General features: G+C 50.6%; 1 protein-coding gene across 14 annotated transcripts in view; it reads right to left on the bottom strand.

The window, feature by feature from the left end:
- DYSF (dysferlin) overlaps nt 1-23,067 on the bottom strand; it is a 229,745-nt gene that overhangs the window by 162,968 nt on the left and 43,710 nt on the right. For 8 of the 14 annotated variants that reach the window (XM_007453392.1, XM_007453388.1, XM_007453390.1 and 5 more), the window contains exons 4-11: nt 18,530-18,635; nt 11,019-11,133; nt 9,105-9,313; nt 7,187-7,315; nt 6,733-6,795; nt 5,997-6,047; nt 3,904-3,934; nt 3,176-3,291 (exon numbers count right to left, since the gene is read on the bottom strand). In XM_007453392.1, the coding sequence (XP_007453454.1) occupies nt 3,176-3,291; nt 3,904-3,934; nt 5,997-6,047; nt 6,733-6,795; nt 7,187-7,315; nt 9,105-9,313; nt 11,019-11,133; nt 18,530-18,635 (820 nt within the window). Of the gene's footprint in view, nt 1-3,175; nt 3,292-3,903; nt 3,935-5,996; nt 6,048-6,732; nt 6,796-7,186; nt 7,316-9,104; nt 9,314-9,664; nt 9,758-11,018; nt 11,134-18,529; nt 18,636-23,067 lie in introns of all 14 variants that reach the window. The other 6 variants (XM_007453384.1, XM_007453380.1, XM_007453382.1 and 3 more) reach the window with 1 other exon arrangement.

Below are 23,067 nucleotides of genomic sequence, written 5' to 3' on the forward strand. Positions count from 1 at the left end.
AGAGGCAGGAAGAAACTGGTGGGGAGAGCAATTTCCAAGCTCAGGGTCTGAAAGGAAGTAAGATCAGACATTGATGGCTCATCAGCAAGGACACGTCAGACCTCAGAATAATGACAAAGATGGGAATCTGCCAGCAAGGACCCTCCTGCACCAGCTCTGCCTGTGCCAGGGGTAGGTAACAGCCCAGAAGACCAGGGGAAATAACCAGTGAGGCAGGCTTCAGAGAAGAAGGCAATCTACAAGCAATAAATGCCAGAGAGGGTGTGGAGAAAAGGGAACCCTCCTATACTGCTGGTGGGAATGTAAATTGGTGCAGGCACTATGGAGAACAGTATGGAGTTTTCTTAAAAAACTAAAAATAGAGCTACCATATGATCCAGCAGTCCCACTCCTGGGCATATATCCAGAGAAAACCATAATTCGAAAGGATACATGCACCCCAATGTTCACTGCAGCACTATTTACAATAGCCAGGACATGGAAGCAACCTAAATGTCCATCAACAGAGGAATGGATAAAGAAGATGTGGTACATATATACAATGGAATATTACTCAGCCATAAAAAAGAACGAAATAATGCCATCTGCAGCAACATGGATGAAACTAGAGATTATCATACTAAGTGAAGTAAGTCAGAAGAGAAAGACAAATACCATATGATATCACTTATGTGTGGAATCTTAAAAAATGGTACAAATGAACCTATTTACAAAACAGAAATAGAGTCACAGATGTAGAAAACAAACTTAGGTTATCAAGGGAGGGGGGGTGTGTAAATTGGGAGATTGGGTTTGACATATACACACTGCTATATATAACATAGATAACTAATAAGAACCCAGTGTATAGCACAGGGAACTCTACTCAGTACTCTGTAATGACCTATGCGGGAATAGAATCTAAAAAAGAGTAGATATATGTATATTTATAAGTGATTCACTTTGCTTCACAGCAGAAACTAACGCAACATTGTAAATCAACTATACTCCAATAAAATTAATTTAAAAAAAAAAAAGAAGGCAATGCTGAAGTTGAGAAGCTACTGTGGGAAACCAAAAGATGGCCACTCCTCCCATCCTGAAAGCCACAAAGAGCTGAAGCAGAAAACGGGCTTCCCTCTGAGTTGGTCTCAAGAAAAGTGGTTTCATCTGGGAAAAACAAGGGTCTGATCAATGGTAAGAAGAGGAAAGTGTCTTAGGAAAGGGTAATAGATTCAGAGAGTCCACGTAGAAGGAAAAGGAGCAGGAAGGCACAATGTCTGTCTGGGCTACAGAGGGACACGGGATGAGAGATCAGGGGAGGTGCCCTTGGTTGGGGCTGGTCCACCTGAGCTCCATTGGCCCCTGCACGGCACCCGGGGTTCTCCTTCCCCTAACCCTTTGCACAGCGGCTTCTTGAGCTCTCGTCAGCAGCCAGATCCTCGTCCTTAAGAGCCTCATGGAACTTGCCCTCCGCCTCCATGATCACACGCGGCTTTCCCTGGGGATTCCACCTCACCAGACCTCCTGGAGACCCGCCTTCCCCCCTCCTGCCTCTCCCACTCCTCCTGGCTCACCCTGCCTTGATGATCTCAGTATCTGCCTCAACTTTTGCGTATTTGATTTCCGATTCTCCCATGAGATAATCAACATCCACGTGGACAAGTCATTCACCAACACAGTCCCTTGTCCTCCACCAGCAGCATTTTTTTTTTTTTTTTTTTTTTTTTGGCAGTTCGGGGGCCTCTCACTGTCGTGGCCTCTCCCGTTGCGGAGCACAGACTCTGGACACGCAGGCTCAGCGACCATGGCTCACGGGCCCAGCCGCTCCACGGCATGTGGGATCTTCCCGGACCGGGGCACGAACCCGTGCCTCGGCAGGCAGACCCTCAACCACTGCGCCACCAGGGAAGCCCCAACCAGCAGCATCTTAATCCCCCTCCCCTGCAGCTGCTAGAGGGATGGCCATATCTCAAACCTCCAGCCACTCAGAACTAATCCTCTAGGAAGACCTTGACCTTGAGACCCTTCTCTAAAGACAGCCTTCAACCTATCCACCTCCTCCAACCTCCCTCACACCGAGTGAGGCAACCAACACAGAGCTTGGCACACAGCAGGCACTCAATAAATGTGTGCTCCCTAGCCCTTCCCTCTTATTTGTCCTCCTCATCAGCTCTATGCCCAGTCCTCTTGCATCCGCCCTGCCAGGCTCATCAGCTACCTCAGCCCTGTGCCTCCACCACACCTGCCTTGTCCACACCTGACAGCACCTCCATCTTACCCCTCTTCTGCTTCCAGGCCACTGAGTGTTATGAGGTCACTCTCCCATAAAGCCTCCAGCCCAGAGTGTCTGCCCTTGTGTCTGCTCAGAAATCCTTCCGTCTTGTGGTGTGTGTGCATACATACACACACACACACACACACACACCGGAATATTACTCAACCATCAAAAAAGAATGAAATAATGCCATTTGCAGCAACATGGCTGGACCCAGAGATTATCATACTAAGTAAGTCAGACGGACGAAGATGAATGTCATATGACACCACTTATATGTGGAACATAAAAGAAAATGATACAAATGAACTCATTTACAAAACAGAAACAGACTCACAGACACAGAAAACAAACTTACAGTTACCTATATAAATGAATAAATAAATAAACATTTTTAAAATTTTTTTTTAAATAAAAAAAGAAATCCTTCTGTCTGTATCTAATTAACCCCTTGTTCCTCAACAACTGTTCCAAACCTTCTCTCCTCTCCCCAGACATACAGAGACGCTGATACCTCCCCAACTCTGAAAGCCTTTCTCATTCTTACCACCTCCAACTTATAACTTTACCTACTGATCATAAAGATGATAATGATATATTCTTAGGTGATAAAATTCAGACTACAATACATTACAGAGTGAGTGATCTCACTTTTGCACCAAAAAAAAAAAACAAGAAAAATATACACATATACCCTTCTGGGAGAATATGCAAGAAGGTATTAATGACGGTTCTCTCTGATGGGTAGAATTATGAGTGATTCAATCTTTATTTATGCTTTTCCACATGTTCTACATTTCTCATAATTGCCATGTATTCTTTTAAATCAGAAAAACTAAAGTTGTTTTTTTGTTTCTTCATTTGGTACCTCCAAGGCCAGGCGGAGGTGCTGTGAGGGGGACGAGGAAATGTACTCACGGGGGCTTCGTCTCCAGGCCCCAGCACACAAAGGCTCACTTTCAGGTAGCCTCTGGCCCCAGCAGAGAAATCATCCAGGTCCGAAAGCAGCAGCCACTTCCTGAGATAAGCATGTCCTAAGAGAGACAACACCCTTGGTGATCCCAGAATTGGAAGGACACAAGACTGCAACCACCTCTGGGAGCCCCGGGTGGACTCCATTGGATGAGATGAAGGACTCATCTACCCAGACATGGGGGAAGGACTCAAATTCTAGAATAAGATGTACCTTGAGTGTTCATTTGGGTCCAAGTCAGAAATGTTAACAGAAACCCCTATCAGAGGCTGCCAAAGCCAGACCCCCAGCCATTTTCCTCCCCTTCAGGAAGTGACCAGACCACAGCAGAGACCAGGGTGTAGAGAAATCCTAGACTTGGCATCCAAATGACCCATCCTGTCTGGAGGCACCCCAGTCCCCAGCAACCCTTGCTTGGGCCTTCCAGATTTAGCCCTCCAGCTGGGCCAGCTGAGACCCACGTGAGGCTTCAATCTTCCTGGGGGCCTGTTTTACCCAGAAGATGAAAGCCTGTCCTCTCTTCATTCCTGCAGCCTCACCTCCAAGATCAAACCCCACCTCTAAATTCGAAAATCTCCTAGAAGGAAAGATGAGTATCCCAAATGGGTGCCCCCATGAAGCCTCCAGAGCCCAAATGCAAGGACCTGCCCAAGGGGAGGAGAGGGTGACTCACGGGGCTCTCGGTAGATGCTGCCCACGTCCATCTGAAATCAAACAGAAGGAGGCACACGTCACACTGCTGTCCCCAGAGTGTTAAAGTATGATGCATGATACCAACCCATTAAAAATCATGTTCTGAAGAACATTTGGAGACATGGGGAAATGTTCATCTTCTGATAGATATCACATGGAGAGAAAGTGGAATACATTCTGATCGAAGTTTGGTAAAGTATATCTATGCATAGAAAAGACAGAGCAAAGGAAACACACCGAACGGTAACTGTACTACCTCTGGGTGGTAGATCTGGGTGATTTTTATTTTATTTTTATTCTTTCCTATATTTTATAATTTTCTATTTAAAAAAATCACAGATTAGTCAGATGTTGATGGTAGGAGAGGTTATGCATGTGTTAGGGGAGGGGGTATGTGGGAACTGTACTTTCCACTCAGTCTTGCTATGAACCTAAAATTGCTCTCAAAAACTACAAAGTTTATGGGCTTCCCTGGTGATACACTGGTTGAGAGTCCGCCTGCTAATGCAGGGGACACGGGTTCGTGCCCCAGTCCGGGAAGATCCCACGTGCCGCAGAGCGGCTGGGCCCGTGAGCCGTGGCCGCTGAGCCCGCGCGTCCGGAGCCTGTGCTCCACAACGGGAGAGGCCACAACAGTGAGAGGCCCGTGTACCGCAAAAAAAATTAAATCATGGATTACTTTTATAATTAGAAAAAAGAATACTTTTTTAACCTAACCCTTGGGTTCTTATAACAAGATTAGAGACTCAAAACATAAGATTCCGTAACGTAAGTGTTACAGAATGACTCCAGCACAAGCCCATTCTTTTAGAGACACTGCTTCTCCAGAAAAACAGACTCCGTTTCCTATCTTGTGACTACGTCTTGGAGAAGGGGCCATAGTTTATTTGGATATAGCAAGAGGAGGGTCAAATAAACCTGTGCCTTTTCTTTCCATTTGATAAATGCTTATGGATTCAAAATGAGAAAATCAGTAAGAATGACATTAAAACGCCATTCGCGAAGGTCTCCATTACTAGTTGCCTTTACACTATGCAATCTGTTAAAACCATCCTATGTCGTTGGTTCAAGGTCCTCTGCAGTGGACTGTTACTTCTGCACGTCTGGGACAAATGAGGGGGCAGGATCCCCTGCTCCCTCCACTGCCCCCCCCACCCCACTCCACCCCATCCCCATGGACTCCACATCTGGACCCCACTCCCAACCCAGGTGAGCCCAGGGCACAGAGCGCTGGCGTCACGCTGGCCCGAGATTGTCAGAATTAGGAGGAGGGCTGCCTAAACTCAGGTCCCACGCTGTCTTTCCAAGATGTAAGGACAAATGCGAATTTAACAAAGAAGCTGAATCCTCCCTGTTGGAAACAAGGGGAGAGATTTCCCTCTCCTCTCTTTTTGTCAGAACATTTTCATTAGAAAACTTAATGTAAGTATTTTCTCTATCTCTCTGAAATGTACCTTTTTAGAAACCAAATAAGCCTTTCGTCAGCTTTATGATCCAGGAGTGCCTTTCTCCAGGCTCTCCCATCTCTGGGAAAGGGAACGGCCTACCTTAACCGAATTGTAAATCTACCCCCCATCATAAAAATGTGAGCTTGCTTTCTGTCTTTTCTTGTGGATAAAGTCAATTAGCAAACACAGATGGTCACCCCAATCACTAGATAAATTTAAGATGAACTATGTGTGACTGAGGGTACTATCCAGGCTGCTAACTCGAGCACTAGTTATTGTTTAGTTATTGTTTATCTTGAGAACATATATGGAAAGGGTTGTGTCTGCTTGGCTCTATACAAGATTACTTTCTGTCTTTGCAGTCTCTTAGTGGATGGCCTGTGACAGCATCATATTCTGGTTTAATGCTTATTCAATAACAAAAGTGCTTTCTTGCTCTACTACCTTTGTGGAGAGGATTTCTGGGTTAGGAGAAGGTCTTGTTTTGTTTTTTTCATTACATTTTCCCCAACACAGACCAAGACAGACAGGATCTCTGGAGCACCAACCCTGCCCATCATCCACAGAGCTTCCATTAACATGGATAAACAAGAACTGATTGCTTTCAAAGAAAATAAACCATTACCCGGAACTCCCCAATGAGAGCATCTGTCCGGAGGGAACAGGAGTCCACCACCTGGAAGGAAAGACAAATTCAAACTCTCATTCACTAGCAAAGGTTGACCCAGACAGGGACCAACCCAACGGCTCTTCCCTCCCAAAAACTAACAGCCCACACTCCAATAGCACTTGCTCTATCCCAGAGATTGTTCCAAGCAATGTTTAACCCTCACAAGAACCCCATGAGTAGGTACTATTATTATCCCCATTCTACAGACGAAGAAATAGAGGCACAGAGAGATCATTTGCACAGAATCACACAACCCCTACACGGTACAGGCAGGACCAGAATCCAGACAGTTTGGCTTCAGAGCCCACACTTTTAACTGCTAAACTATACTGCCTTTCAAAGGAAAGGGGGAAGAAAAAGAGCTGAGGTCCAGAGAAAGAAAATCTTGTCAGAAGCAGGCATATAGACAAACAAAATAAGATGAAAATCAAAGATCCACTGCAAGAATTAGTTCAGGACCCTGGCCTAAGGCACCTGACCCTGAACAGCGGGGACTCCACACTCGGCTGCCGCTTGCATCCGAGCTCAGAAGGCAACCCTGTGACCACGGGGGCAAGGCTGTGAGCTGCTCCCCGTCATCCAGGCTCAGGTGGGGGGTGGGTGCCTCACCCACACACACTCACACTCACACTCACACATACTCACACATGCACGCTGAGCCCACAGAGGGCCTTCGGGGGCTGCCACGTACCGTGATAAAGATGGGTTCATCGAACAGCTCCGCGGGAGAGTCAAACACATTGAAGAAAAGAGTCTGTTGATTCAGGGTGAAAGGGGGACAGATGAAGGCCCGCTGATCCCGGGCGGGAGGGGACAGCCACCGCCCGGCCTCCAGGTCTGGTCCACACAACAAGTGGGCAGTGGGCTCAGCCCAGCACCGAGCTCTGGGGATTCGACCTCACGGAGGTTGTCACCTCGGGGACAGAGTGGGTGGCCGGCCCCACGGGATGATGGGGATGTGAAGCAGGGGGAACCCAAGGCAGCAGTAAGAGCGGGAACCCTCTCTCCAGTTCCTCAGATAACCTACTCAGGAAGTGACACAGCTCTCCACCCAACGCTAGCGCCATATGCAAAAACTGAATGAACTGCCAGGCATCTGCTGTGTGCTCCCACCAAGGTCCTAGCTCTGACCCAGGGTCTCCCACCTCGTTGAAGCGGGGGCTATTTCCCTTGTGGATCCGCGTCCGCTTGGTCTGCCCAGCTGCGGTGACCTTGACCACAGGCTTGATGTTCACTCCCGGCAGCTGGCGTCCCTCGATCACCTGGACCCTGATCTGAAAGCCAGGAGGGGGCATGAACAAGAAAAGAGAGAAGTCATCAGGCACCCACCCCCGGCCCGAGAGAGAGTCAGGAATCTCAGGGACCACCCTCACAGCTGGCCTCTTGGGACGAGTATTAAAAAGGAATTAGGAAGAACACTGTAAGAACAATATCTTCCCACCAAGGTCCCCTGCATCTATAAAATCCCATGGTTCCACATAAGAGCTGCCAGGCTCCCCCAGGTAAGCTGCCAGCGGTAAATCCCAGGGCTGGGCTGAGGATCCCACCCCCGTACAGTTCATGCGCAGCCCCACCTCAGACCCCTTGAAGCTGATGTTTCTGTGTGGCTTGAATATTCCTCACTGACAGTCCCCTCAGAGGTCAAAGTTACATAGTGATGTAACCCCACTTTATTCTTATGTAGTATGAGGTGCAAGACAGAATGTCTGACATTCTGAGAAATAAGAGCTTTCTTCATAGAACTTTCAGTAAATGAAGGTTTCAAGAACATCTGTGCTTCCAAATTTAAGCAAAATATTTAAAAATAATACATTTTAAAGTATTAAAACTTTCATGAAAAAATACGATGTTTACTGGTTCTAATTTCTAATCAGCAGTTATTTCTTTATTAATCGACTCTTTTTTAAAAATAAGATACTATAGAATATACTATCAATGGCAATGGGAAGGGGGTGATTTTTATTCTCTTCACTGTACAGTATTTTCCAAATTTTCTACCAAAAAAATGTATTAATTTTCTAAGGAGAAAAACAATAACATGTCTTGTGAATAATAATAAAGATAAGTTAGAATTTTGTCTCTCAGGCAAACATAGTTGTTATAACTAGAACTTTTGCTGAAATTACCACAACTTAGAACTGAAGCATATTTTTACAATTTGTTTCATTTAATAAATAAATATTTAAGTTTCCTGTTTTTAACTTTAATAGTAGTCCTGAATAGTTAAATATCACTAAATGCAATTACATCAAAATGGAAAATTCTGTAGAAAGGAAAAAGAACAAGCAAAGGACCCAAATTAAAAGGCAAGTTAGGGACTTCCCTGGGGGTCCAGTGGTTAAGACTCTGCACTTCCACTGCAAGGAACCCGGGTTTGACCCCTGGTCGGGGAACTAAGATCCCACATGCCACATGGTGCAGTCAAAAAATAAATAAATTTTAAAAAGAAAAAAAGGCAAATTAAATGGGATAGATTTTTGGACCAAAAAATGTCAAAGGGTTAATATATCATAATTCTATTCTGTGAAAAACTTGAACAAACTCAAATTGCACATGACCTTCAGAAGAATCATGGCTATAAATAGGGGAAATGGATAGAGGGAGAAAAAAAGATAGGCAGAGCTCCTCAGACTTGGGGATCTTGTTCAAGTGCAGATTCTGATTCAGTGGGTCTGGGATAGGCCCAAGATCCCGCCTTTCTAACATGCTTCCAGGTGACACCCACGCTGCTCTTCCACGGACCACACTTTGAACAGCACAGCACCGGCTGGCTGGGGCAACTCTGGTTGGGGAAACAGATAACAGTGTAGTGATGCTGACTCTGCAGTGACCCTTTTTCTTCCTTTTTTTTTTTTTTTTTTTTTTAAGAGCAAAACCATGGGCTGGGCAGAGGCTTTTTCTAGAGGCCCCAAGCCATGGCCTCCCTATCTAGCATTTTCCCAGGACCCAGGGGAACCAGACTCCCACCTAGGAGAGCCCTTAGGACCTTCGTCACGGCTGGACAGACAAGTTTCGCGCTGGCATCAGCGGCTGCTGCGGGCTGAAGGAGGAGGCTGCAGTCACCTGGAAGTCCTGCGATTTGTCCGACAGCGGCTTTCTGGGTGCGGGCGTGCTTCTCTTCCTCCTTCCCCCGGGGTGGTAGGGGGGAGGATGGGAAGGTGGCTTCTTTGGGGTGATGGGGGCCCCTGGGCCCGGAGCCCCGCTCTGGTCCAGCAATGGCTCGGCCTCGTCTCCCGTGAGCCCTTGGTCCTCAGTATCCTCGTCTCCTGTGTCTGGAGGAGAGGGTGCTGATGAGGCTGGGTTCCTCCAGCCCCTGGGAGGATCCTCCATCAGGGACCCCGATGGAGGACCCAACAGCTCAGCACCCAGATCCCCTTCCCCTCTCTTTCCCCACCGCTCAGCCAGGATGGGTGAGGGAGGAAAAGAGGAGCTTCCAACAGCTGACACTTGAGGGTGGTCGGTCCAGTGAGTCGACAGGAGGAGACAGAATGGCCCCAGCCCTCCCCACCTCGTCCTGCGGGATGAGCCCTCTGGCCACCTTGTCCCACTCTGGGGAGCTGACGATGGCAGCAAGCGAGCCGGTTACGGGTGGTAGGATCGGGACAGCCCAGCCCGCGTCTCACCCGTGGGGGCCAGCCACTTCTTTCCAGAGTATCTTGTGTCCACGGTGCTGTCACTGAGCAGGGACCAAGTCTCAGCCCGGCTCTGTCCCCCACCTGGCACACGGGCAGGGCACAGCCCCAGAAGGGGAGGAGGGAGCTGGTGAGGGAAGCCAAGCTAGCCCCCTCCCAACCCTGCTCTCCCCGCCTGCCCTGGCCTGGCACAAAGCTCCGAAACAGGAGCCGTATCTGTCCAACTGTCCCTCTCACCACCTTCTGGGAAGGACTGGGAACTGGCCACCGCTAGGAGCCTTCCCCGAGTGGCTGGAGCCCAACTCTGTCAGATTCACCTCAAAAGTGGCCCCAGAACGTTCAGGGCCCTCAGCCTCCCCACCCTCGGTCACCAGGAGCATCCCCTGCTTCCCGCCTCAACCCCAGTCCAGAAGGATCTCCCCACCTCCGAGCTCAGACAGTGCCCAGTCCAACAAGAGGGGCCCTGCCCTGCCTGCCTCACCAGGAGCCCTACACGGGCCGCAGGACAGGCTCGGGGCACACCTGAGACGGGCTGCCGGGTGTCATGCTGGGTTTGCCTCTAGCTCCCTTCACCATGAGAGAATCTTTCCCACGGGCAAGACCCCACCTGGCCCACCTATGTGGCTTCCTGTTCACCCCAGCAGGCTGGACTGTCACGCCCAGGCCCAGCACTCGGCAAGCCAGCCACCCTGGGCTGGGTCCTCACTTCACAAGGCCAGGAGAGGTAAATTAAAGAGAACTGAGGCAACCCTGAGACTTAGACAATTCAGTCTCCTCACTTCACAAATAATAAACTGTAGGACCAGAGAGGGAGTGACTGGCCCAAAGTCACACAGCTACTTGGTGTCAAAGGCAAGACTGGAACTCAGGTCCCCTGACTTCAGCCCAGGGCTCTTTCAGGGAAAATCCAGCTCTTTGGTCACATGTCATTGTTAAAGGCCTACGGAGTGCCAGGGCAGGGAGGCATCCAGCTCTGAGGAGTGGGTGGGGCCTCAGGCATCACCTAGGATGGACCCCATCTCAGCACAGGCCTACCTCTAAAACTCCCACCCCTCTGGAGCTGCAGAGGGCAGTGTGCCCAGCCCTGGCACAGTCCCCTTCCTGAACAGCTGGTGCTAGGAAGGGATCCTCACACTAATCCTAGCAGCACCTAGGGGAGCCCGCCTCCTGCCCCTTGGTTTCGCAAGACAGAAGTCAGCTCTCAAGACTCCCCACCCACCCATGGCCTCACTTCGCCAGGCCTGGGCAGCCCCCAATATGAGGAAGGTACCCCCTTCTCAGACTCGGGTGCCACTGCTAGGCTTCTCCCCCCGGAGCCCCGCCAGGGTGAGGGTGGGTTCCTCACCAGCCACCATATCCATGTCAGGCAGAGTCGGGGAGGGTTCCAGAGGCATCGAAGGTGGGAACGTGGGCATGGTTCCAGGGAGAGGCGTGTAGGACACCTGCAGGACCAGCGAGGCCTGGAAGAGATGGGGGAGAGAGGGCAGCAGGTTAGTGTGTTGGCCTCTGACCACCGCCCTCCAGCATCCTTCCTGTTCCTTTCGTCCCTCCACCAAAAATGGAGTCTGGTTTGCAGGAGGCTGTGGCCCCATCAGCATAGTCAGGTGGTTAAGAGCATTGAATCTGGAGTCAATTCCACCACTCAGAAGCTGTGTGGCTTTGGCAAGATCTGTAAACGCTCTGTGCCTCAGTTTCCTCATCTGTAAAATGGGGGTAGTGATAGCAATAGCACTTTCTGCATAGGGTCAAATGAGGATTAAATTAGTTAATAGAATGTCTAGTAAGCTTTTATAAATGAATCAGCGATCAAACCTCACCTGCAGGATTTTTCAACTCTCAGCATAGGCCCATCTTCTGGAAAAAGCCCCCTTGGCCACTCTGCTCAGCCAAGGGTCCTCCCTTGTCTATCTACCAACAGCTCAGCCTTGCTCTGCTCAGGCCCCAGCTAGCACTGAGAGGGTCTCAGGGTGCTGCTCACCTTTCTGAGCCCTCTTCCTTCCCAGAAGCACCCTTGTCCCCCATCTTACCCCCAGATGCTCCGGCTTTGACCAGTGAGAGGAGAGTGACCCATCACGCCACTCACATGGACAGGGGAAGGCTGCCTTGTGCTCCCGCCCTCCCCGAGCCTACCAGGAGACCGGCACCCTTCAAAGGGTCACCCGGACCTGAAGAAAAGGTACAGCCATGGCGCTCTCTACTCTTACTGCTCCCAGGCCATGGAGGCCTGGCTGAGCCTTCCCTGATACAACAGGTCCAGCAGATGTCCCGGGGCAGTCTTTTAATCGAACAAAGTAATAAAAACTCCAAAGTAAGATAGTTTGGAAATTACAAAAGCCTTAAAGAAAAATGTAAAAGAAAACAAATTGCCATAATTCCACCACTAGTCACATTTTGATATAATTCTCTCCAGTCTTTTTAAATGAATAATGTACAGCTCTGCTGTACAGCAAATGCTTGCCTTTTACTTAATATTAGATAGTAAGCATTTCCGCAAATTTTGATAAACACTTTATAAACATAACTGTTAATGATGCATCTTCTGAGCGACTCAGCATAATTCACTAGACATCTATCTCTGCTGAGTAATATTAGGGATGTCCAGTAACTCCTGGAGTGATTCCTGGTCCTGAGATGGAAGGAGCTCAAGGTCCTGAATGTACACAGCTCTGCAGCTTGAACCCTTCAGGTTGGAGCCTGGGCTTGGGCAGCCGGGCTAAGGGAGGGCAGGGTCGGGGCAGGTGTGTGTGTGTCTGTGTGTGTCTGTGTGTGTGTGTGTGTAATGCGCAGGTGCTCAGAACACCGAGGAAGGAGGCTGGACCCAGCTCCCCATCCCAGGAGACCTAGGAGGAGGCCCGGCAAGTCAACGAGACCATTTAAGTCCCAGATCCAAGGCATTGTCCTATCAGCGATGCAGGTTCCTGAACCACCGCCAGGTGTCGCCACTTGAGCAGCCAGTGCGCCCCGCACCCTAAGCTCTAGTAACGCGGACAACAGCCTCTCGAGAAGGCGGCCCCAGATACCCAGACCCGCTCACAACCACGCCCATCTCCCTGAGACTCCAGGTCTGAGGTGGACCTGGGAAGCTGAATTTTTCTTCACTTCATCAAAAGGCAGTTTGGGCTCTTCGGAGTAGTAACTAATTCCGGGGTTGGGCCAGGGAAGGTAGAAGATGACCCTGGAACACCTTTTTGTGCCAGGAAACAAGGAAGTACTCAGAAAATGATAAAAAAAAAAAAAGTGTCAAAAGGACAAAGAAGCCTGCTTTCAAGGGTTCCCACAGGCCAAATCTGGTACAACTTGAACGTGAAAATAAATAATGACGGGAACAGACTAAACCATTGAATAAAATAAGGATACGTGAATCCATATAGAAATAAATGAATAAATACAACAGGAGGACACTTTTCCTTACAGTGGAATGCCAGATGATTAACGCAGAAAAAAATTAATAATTGATTTAAGATATCACCATTTAGCAACCATCAAAACGATATCCAACCAAGAAGTAACAATGGGTGTCAAACCTGCTGGGTAAAAACTGGATATGGAACAAAGTATTTACAGAGTCACAAAATACCTCTCCCGCCACCCCATTCTTACTCATTAGAAAAGGGAACGGATTCGTGATTGGTGGAGAAACCTAGCAACCACAGGAATCTCACTCAGCAGAGACAAATAAAGCCCCGTAACACTTGGTGGCTGAGGTCCTCTGACCCTGGGACCAGATTCCTTTGAAGAACACCACTTCCTGTTTCTTGGGGCTCACCTTGTCCAGCCCCCGTCCCTCACCACCTGGGGCTTCCAGTACGTCATCTCTGTGCTCTGTGCAGAAGTGGAGCCCTGGGAGTGTAACTGCTCCATGCCGTGGCTTGGGTGCCATTAGCGTGGAGGTTCAGGAAGGAACAGCATCCCCTGAATCCCAAGACCACCCAGTAACCCCTGTCCCCACCCCACCCCACCCCCGGAGTTTCCTGAGCATCAGGTCCCTCCACACTGAGAGCCCCCCCCACCAACCTCCTGAAGGCTTGGCAACATGCCAGTGGCTCCAGACCTGTGAACAGACCTCCAAGACAGAGCCAGCTCCACCTTTTACATGGCCATCAAGAAACAACAGGAACATCCCTGGCAGCTTCTGAGGATCTGAAACCCAGGATCTAGAATAGATCTCGCCAGCAGGGGGCAGGCTCCAGGGTCCACTGCTTCAGGACCAGAGCTGGTTAATACTGGAGGCCTCTAGCTCTACTGAGATCTAAAGGAAAGGGGGCATGTCTGTGGGCCCCACTCAGGGTCAGGACCACTCCCATCCTTACTGGGACATCATATCTCATAGCGTGTCCCCTTCTCCAGTCATAACCAGAGCTGAGATTTTCTTTCTGTGGGATGTATGTGAGCTCCATGTTCTCCTAGACCATGACTTTGGCCCACAGCCCTCAGTAGGACCCTCTTTAAGGCCCTCCACATCAACGTGCTCCAGCCGACAGCCCTGTCCCTCAGGTACTCAGCCCCAGCACCACCATGCATACATCCTATCACAAGGCCACTGCCAGTCAGTCATGTGTCCATCAAAGCACGCTGCCCTGGAGCAGATAACCTCAGTCACCCATGTTGCCATTCTGTCAACAGTATCACAGAATTCTGCAAGGTCCTGTGTGACCCCCAGGCTAAGAGGGCCCAGGAAACCAGGACACCAGGACAGGCAGAGACAGAGGACAACCCCATCAGATCCACCTACAGGTTATAGGGCCAAGCTCCCAGGTCCTTTGCCCACCCTGCCTTGCTCAGCCCCGTTGCTTGCTGCCTCCTTCCTGAGCCACCAGTCTCCAACACTGAGCTTAGCAGGACCAGACCCTGGACCAGCCCACCCACACTGCCCCCAACGCGCTCCATGTGCCTAGGTCTTATTACCTTGCCCTCAGACGACACCCAGCAGCCGGCAGAGGGTAAGATGTGGCCCTGAGCTGAGGCAGGGGCTGTCGGCAGCATCTTCAGACCACCTGAAGGAAACTCAGGGATTCACCAGGGCACTGTGTCTGCTCACCTCGGTGCCTGCTCCCAATACACAGGACCCTCCTGCCACCCCGACCCACCCCGCCAGTGGGTTTCACGTGTCTTGTCACCCAGCGGGGTTTCCCTTCCTGACCTAACTCTGGCATTTAAGGCTGAGGAGATTCCAACATGGTTTTCGTGGTGTATCAGCCACACCCTCATTAGCAAGCTGCTCTCAAACTACATTTGTGAGTATGTTGCCTCTTTCCTCCATGTGTGTCCAGCACCCTCGTGGGCCTGGAGACTCCCCCAGGACGGGGGTAGTGTTTTCCCCTTCAGGCTAGAGGCATCTAGATAATTTTGGCATCTTCTCATGGCACACCGCCCAGCACGCCACATCTGAAGGGACTTGGGTGAGAATACGGAGTGACAGGCAGGTGGAGCCCATGGGCCAGCGTGAGGCAGGCCACTCCTCTCCTCTCAGTCCCTCTGGGGTTTTCTAAGGATCCCACAAGCCCTGACTTCACTCCCCTCACACCATCAGCAGGTTCCCTGGGCCCTCTGGGGTCATCCGAGCTACAACCAACAGAGGATGCCTGGCAAGCTCTGTCCATCGGACTCAGCCCAGAAATCGGCCTCAGTAAATGGCCAGTGAGAATCCACAGCCGCTGACAGGGCTCTCTGTCCCTTCTGAGCAAATCCCCAGCTCTCTGTGCTCCCAACTGCCGTGCAACCAGCCCCAGGCCCCGGGTGGGGAGCCCCAGTTCAGAGGGCCTTGGGAGCTGCCTGAGGCTGCAGTGTGACTCAGCACTATCACAGGGGCTAGAAGACGGTCCTGGACCCTCTCCACAGGCCAGAGCTACCTCCTGGACTGCAGGGAAGGAGGTCCCATGCTATATTGTGATTTGTAAGACATATATATTTGGTCACTGAGATGAGCAAAATATATTTTTCATAGATTATTTCGTCTTTGTCCACATTTCCTGGCTCACAGCTTCCAAGAAATTCTTGGAATTTCTTAAGTACCAAGAGTGACAAAGGTGGTCTCTTGTTATGTTAATGAAGTGACCTTTGGACCCCACCTAAGGATGGGGCTGGTTGCCAGGAGGACTAACGTGTGAACAGAGGGTTGTAACTTCAGTCCCACCCCCAACCTCCAGGGATGGCAGAGGGGCTGGAGATTGAATCAGTCACTGATGGTCAACGATTTAATCAATCATGCTTAAGTCACAAAGCCTCCATAAAAACCCAAAAGGCTGTGTTTCAGAGAGCTTCTGTGTTGGAGAAGATGTGGAAACTGGAGAGAGTTGTGCTCCTGGAGAGGGCATGGAAGCTCAGTGCCTCTTCCCCATACCTTGCCTGTGTGTCTCTTCTGTCTGGCTGTTCCTGAGTTATACCCTTTTATAATAAACTGGTACAGTGGCACAGTGGTTAAGAATCCGCCTGCCAATGCAGGGGACACGGGTTCGAGCCCTGGTCCGGGAGGATCCCACATGCCGCAGAGCAGCTAAGCCCGTGCGCCACAACTACTGAGCCTGCGCTCTACAGGCCATGAGCCACAACTACTGAAGCCTGCGCGCCTAGAGCCCGTGCTCTGCAACAGGAGAGGCCACCGCAATGAGAAGCCCGCACGCTGCAACCAAGAGTAGCCCCCGCTCACCACAACTAGAGAAAGCCCGCGTGCAGCAACAAAGACCCAACGCAGCCAAAAATCATAAAATAAATAAATTTTAAAAAATAAATAAACTGGTAATCTAGTAAGTAAAATGTTTCTCTGAGTTCTGTGAGCCACTCTAGCAAATTCATTGAGCCTGTGGAGGAGGTTCTGGGAACCTCTGGTTTATAACCAGTTGGTCAGAAGCACAGGTAACAGCCTGGGCTTGCGACTGGTATCTGAAGTGGGGTGGGGGGCAGGACTGAGCATTTAACCTGTAGGATCTGACGCTATGGCCAGGTAGCTAGTGTCAGGATTGAGTTGAATCGCAGCCACGCAGCTGGTGTCTGGAGTACTGCTGGTTGGTGTGGAGAAGCCTCCACACACACCTTGGAGGTGGGTCCAGGAACCTAATTTACCCCAGCTCCCGGAGCCTGTGCTCAGCTGCCACCCATCACCTCGTGGCTCTCACAGCCCCTTCCTGGAGACATGGTGTGTGACAGGGTGGCAAGCTCTGCAGACAGCCAGGGGTCCCAGCCCAGGGAGGAGAAGGCAGCCAGCTCCCAGCGGGTGCACGGGAAGTGCAGACAGAGCATGGGAACACAGAGCGAGAGAGGAGAGGTGCGGCATCCAGGGAGTCACAGCTAGGCTCGGCCCCACGGTCAGGTGTCTCGGGCTGGGTGGGCCTTTGAGCTTGGAGGGGAGCAGGTGCAGGAGGCCTGGCAGGAAACACCAGCGTCGCAGATGCAGAGAGGGTGAGAGCGAGGAGATGACTGAGTGGCCCAGCCAGGAAGCGAGAAACCCCGGTTGGAGGCACTGGGGGCCCGACCCTTAGCAAAGTAGGCAGCGCTGTCCCTGAGACGCCGTGGAGAAGCACCGAGCAGATCCCCTGACTCAAAATACCTCTTTCCCCAGCTGCCTCGATGCCTGCCACTCCTGCATTCGCGCTCTCCGTCTCAGAGGAGCCAGCTCTGGCCCTCTTCAGGATCCCTAGGAGGGTAGCTCAGCAGTCCTGGAGCCCTTCCTGACTACAGGAAGCATTAGCAGACTGAAGGGCTCCAAGGGAGGACAAAAGTGACTCAGGAGGTGATGGAGACAGGCTCAGCGAGCCCTGCACCGAACCAGAATGTTCTACCAGTGAGCACTGTCTGAGAAAGGGAGGAATTCTCTGGGAAGTGGCATTTCCCCACCAAGGAAGCATCCCAGCCATCACTGGCCTAAGGCACCTTAGGAGAAAATTCCAGCATCAGAAGGGCAGTGAACCAGAAGTCCATTCAAGTCCCTTCCGTGACTGAGAGCTCGGGAGATGGGCCCCCTGATTCGTGTCCCAGCCTGGACGCAGATTCACTGTGTGACTTCAGTCATTCACTCTCTTTCTCCAGCTCCCAGTTCTCAGCAGTGGTTCCATTCGGAGCTCTGCCCAGACCGGCCACTTCCTGACTCACCAAGCCAGCCAAGAGCCCCCAACCTCACACACACACACACACGCACACACACGCACATGCACACGCTCCACCGGGCAAGGTGGAGACTCCCCAGGGCCCCGCTGGGAGGGAGTACTTCCAGACTTAGTCCCCACAGTGCATCCTGGGAGGTGGGGCTGACCCAGAGGGAAGGTCAGGAATTCTACTGACCATGAAGAAAGAACCCCGCAGGGTATATTTAGCTCACTAAAAATAACGGGAGGCCAGAGATGAGGGCTGGGAATTGTCTGGGAGGACTGGGAGAGCACTGGGAAGGCTGGCGGAGGAGCAGGAAGGACTATGGAGGAAGGGAAGGGGGTCTGACAGGTCCTGGTGGGCAGGGGAGGGGGGTGTCTGTTCCCCTTCCCTTGTGATCTGTGACCCAGATGACTCAGATATTCCAGATCTGGAGAAGGGCTTGGATGGTGAGGAAGGGCTACCAGGCAGATGGAGGCGCCATAACCAAGGCTGCCGAGAAGCTTGGGAAGACATCGGGTTTCCAGTGAAAAACCAATCCCAGGAGGTGACCCAGGGGCAGGCTGCTGTGAGGCAAGGCTGACTGGAGCCCTGCAGATGGGGCCAGGTCCCTCCTCTTCCCCTCCCATCCCTTCCACCCCTGAGCCCCTCCCGGGCACGCCGAGCTCCAGCCAGGGTGGGCCCGGCCTGGTTGCTGGACTCTGACACACCACTGGGGTCAGGAGGGCAAAGCCTCAGACAGAAACCGGCCAGATGCAGAGGCCAGTGGACACTTACCCCTGTGGGCTGCTTCTTGGTGTCCAGCAGCGGGGCATTGAAGCTGGCAGACAGACTGGGGGTGGCAAGGACCTCCCGGAGTGGGACATTGGCCTCCCCCAGGAACCTGAGAGGAGAGAAAAGTAGACTGTAGAAAAGCAGCCTAATGTGCCCAGTTCCTCCCCCGTATGCCCTTCACCACCGCCACCTCACGGATACCCCACAGACCAACTGATCTGCCTAGAATGCCTAGGACCCCTCAAGGCTCCCCCAGCAGCCCTGCCCCCAGTTACCCCATCACCATCCCTGGAAGACCAGGCCCCTCTCCCTGCACGAGAAGGACAAGAGACACGTTCCCCCAAGGTCAACTTTGACCCCTTCTGCCCCGCCCCCACCCAGAGGCCCAGCCCTGCCACCCCATCTGCCTGGGTTGTTTTGCCTATCAGACCTGAACAAGGCACCAGAGCAGCATCTCCTGAAAGCAGGGGCAGTTTCTCCTCTGCCTCAGCAGCTCTCCTGACCCACAGCTACACAGACCATCTACACTGGTTTCCCAGAGCTCAGCCAGCAACGATGATAAATGAAAAGCACACAGACCTTCCTATCATCAGGGACAGGGAGAAAGGAAAATTGGGGCAGGGGAGGCATGCCCCACTCCCAAGAGACTATCACCCCCCACACACCTGAGGCCGCATCTCTGACTGAGGGGAGGGGGCCCATAGATGGATGGGCTCTTAAGAAAGAGAAGGTCACCACCTGATGTTCAGTGAAGGGACCCTTCAAAGAGTGCCAAGGAAAAAGGTTGTGTCCCTAAGCTAAAAAGTGAGCAAACTGCATCCTGCAGCAGCAGCAGGAAATCAGGGCAGCGAGTGGCCTATGTCAACCAGAACTGTTGCCCAGTGCCTACATCGGACTTGGGTGTGCTTCCTGCACGTTACTGTCAGGACAAAAACAATGACCAGCCACAGGTGTACTCTCATCATTTGCTTGTTAATTTTTTGTTTTTCCGATGGATAAATCTGGGACCTTCCTTTTTCTGGTCTCTATAACAACTGATTTGAATGAATTTTTATTACTGATGAAATAAAACTTCCATCTTGACCTAATGGGCTGATTATTAAAACTGGCTGCTCACAGTGAGGTACCACTTCACATCCATTACTACTATCAGAAATCAGAAAACAACAAATGCTCACGAGGATGTTGAGAAATTGAAACCCTTGCACACCACTGGTTGGAATGGAAAACAGCATGGCGGTTCCTCAAAAAAATTAAATATAGAATTACCAGGACTTCTCTGGTGGTGCAGTGGTTAAGAATCTGCCTGCCAATGCAGGGGACATGGGTTCGATCCCTGGTCCGGGAAGATCCCACATGCTGCAGAGCAACTAAGCCCGCAAGCCACAGCTACTGAGCCCACATGCCACAACTCCTGAGCCCACATGCTACAACTACTGAAGCCCGCGCCTAGAGCCCATGCACCACAACGAAGAGTAGCCCCCACTCACTACAACTAGAGAAAGCCCACGCGCAGCAACAAAGACCCAACACAGCCAAAAATAAATAAAATTAAAAAAAAAAAACACTACAAAGCTTTTAATAAATAAATATAGAATTACCATATGATTTGGCAATTCCACTTCTGGGTAAATACCCAAAAGAATTGAAATCAGGGACTCAAGGAAATTTTTTTTTGTGTGATACGCGGGCCTCTCACTGTTGCAGAGCACAGGCTCCGGACGCACAACAGGCTCCGGACGTGCAACAGGCTCCGGACGCGCAGGCCCAGCGGCCATGGCTCACGGGCCCAGCTGCTCCACGGCATGTGGGATCTTCTCGGACCGGGGCACAAACCCGTGTCCCCTGCATCAGCAGGCGGACTCTCAACCACTGCGCCACCAGGGAAGCCCCTCAAGGAGATATTTGTACACCCAAGTTCATAACAGCATTATTCACAATTGCCAAAAGGTGTGAGGCAGGAGATTGATGGGCTCCAGGTTAGACATTTACAGCCAGCCTCCTGTTTACACTTCCAGATAGAAATAACAACAGGAACAGGATAAATAGCTGGACTTTGCCTCCGGTGGACACTTTAAGATAACAGTAATGGCAGGGGCAGAGAGGAGCTGAACCCTGCCCAGATAAGAGACAAAGAGACCACATTTTTCTCATTCTCTAGGTCAAGGAGGCCTTCCCAACTACACATGTGCAGAAAGGCTCCTCAGGAGTCAAAAAGGGAGGGGCACCACCCCTTAGTAGGTGATGTCAACCTACGTATAGGCCTCTTCACTAGAATCCAACTTGGCTAAGAGATGCGCGCACACACAGAGGAGGACCCTGAGTTAAACCAAATACGGACACAGAGCCGGGCAAAGCAAGATGATTGGCCAGAGGAAACCTGGACGAAATGCCCCATAAAAGTGATTCAAACTACTACGAGGGCGCCCCTGAGTCTATTCACGTGTACTCTTTTTCCTCCTAATAAACACTTAGCTTATTTCAGTACTGTCTGTCTCTTTGAGGAAATTCATTTCTACAAAGCCAACGGGCCAGGGCCTTGTCACTGGCCACTGTCCCTGGTGGTCTAGTGGCTAGGATTCAGCGCTCTCACTGCCGCGGCCTGACTTCAATCCCTGGCTGGGGAACCCAAATCCTGCTTCAAGCCGCTGCAGGTCGAGGCCAATACGAAACCTAGATTTAATACCGGGTCTAATCGCAGTTTCAACCTTTCCCAGAAATGTAATCTTAATAGGCCAGTCTAGAATGTTCTGGTCAAGCACCAGAAAGGTAATCTGTCTTTTGGGCCATCTCTACCCCACTCCCATCCCACCCAGAAGAAGACGAGGCAATCTGCATGATAAACCCTTGCCTGTCCGTTCCCCACCCAAAAAAGTTGATGTCCTGACTTTAAAATAACCCTTCATATTCTTTTGTTAATACCTTCTTGCCCCACCCTCCTTCTGCCTATAAAATCTTCCATTTTGCACAACCCCTTGGAGTGCCTTTCTAGTTGCTAGATGGGACGCTACCAGATTCATAACTCATTGAATAAAAAAACAATTAGATCTTCAAATTTACTTAGTTGAATTTTCTTTTTTAATAGGGCTAAAGGGAGAGCTGTTTGCTAATATTCATTCCAGGGTTCTAACACCCCTCGTGATGCTAGGAATCGAATTTTCTAGAATTTGGACTGGTTTGTGTTATAGTCCTTTGCAGAACAGAGCAGGCTTGTACCATAGCTCACTAAACTGGGCCTCCTGGAGAGTCTCCATCCCAGAGCCAGCGAGGGGAAGGCCCCTGTCACCAGTGTGTTGACTGAAGTGTCCTTAGGACCTGGGCAACGTCAAAAAAAAAACCAGACCGTAGGTGCAGAGAACCCCTGAATCCATGCTGTAAGCAGATGGGGTAGGGGGTCCCCAGAGAAAGAGAACCAGGCATGGCCTCCTTGACATAAGAGGAGCCATTTTTGGCCTAAACCATTTTGTGATCTAATCCTGGCCGCCACAGTGCTGGTCCTTGAACAGATCTCAGTAATAATGATCTTAAGAGAACATAAAGGACAAACTTATCAAGGCAAAAGTAACAATAGCAAAGATAACAAACCAGTTGTGAAGACTCCCAGTTCTATTTAAATTGCAAAGACTAGCCTAAAGCACTTTCTTGAGTGGTTCAGAATTTAAATCCCCCCTCAGGCACTCAACCTCCCGATCAGCTGGAATCTAAGAGATGGTGATGTTGACCTTTTCTGACCTTCATACCTTCAGTCAATTAAAGCTTGGACTCTGCCTCCTGCCCAAGCCCCTTCTCGAATATGCATATACCCATAGCTTAAAACTTCCCCAATTTTGCTGTTTCGGGGAGACACTGCTTTGGGAAGGGTCCCCAAAGTTCACTTTACTTGCTGCAAGTAATAAATCCTTCCTTCTCCTGGTCTTTGACTTGGTTGTGTCTTTTGGCTTGACACCCACCAGAGGCAAACCCAGTTTCTGGGTAACAATGCGACACTGTGAAACTGGGGCAGCAGAACAGAGGGACTTGCTTGAGCAGGTTGATGGTGGATCCTGCCCTAGAACTTGTGAAAGGAAAATCAAAATAGAGTCGGTATTGGTAAGAGAGCTCTATAAAGTGGAGCTGGGAGGCCATTAATGAAGTGTGACTTACATATGTCTCAGCCTGGATGGAATCTGACCTTTTGACCTGATGAAGTCATCCAGAACACCTGCCCGAAACTCCAGATATTTATCGGACCCTTTCCCTAAAATAACTCAGGAGAGTCTATCTACTTATAGACCCCCTACCCTACAACAACCTGTGCTTCTTTTTTCTTTTCTTTTTTTTTTTTTTGGCTGCCTTGGGTCTTCGTTGCTGCGTGCTGGCTTTCTCTAGTTACGGTGAGCGGGGGCTACTCTTCTTTGCGTTGCGCGGGCTTCTCCTTGTGGTGGCTTCTCTTGTTGCGGAGCACGGGCTCTAGGTGCATGGACTTCAGTAGTTGTGGCACATGGGCTTCAGTAGTTGTGACTCGCAGGCTCTAGAGCGCAGGCTCAGTAGTTGTGGCACAC

The sequence above is a fragment of the Lipotes vexillifer genome, unplaced genomic scaffold (assembly GCF_000442215.2).
Source record: "Lipotes vexillifer unplaced genomic scaffold, Lipotes_vexillifer_v1.1 scaffold253, whole genome shotgun sequence".
In the NCBI taxonomy this organism is placed as follows: Eukaryota; Metazoa; Chordata; class Mammalia; order Artiodactyla; family Lipotidae; genus Lipotes; species Lipotes vexillifer.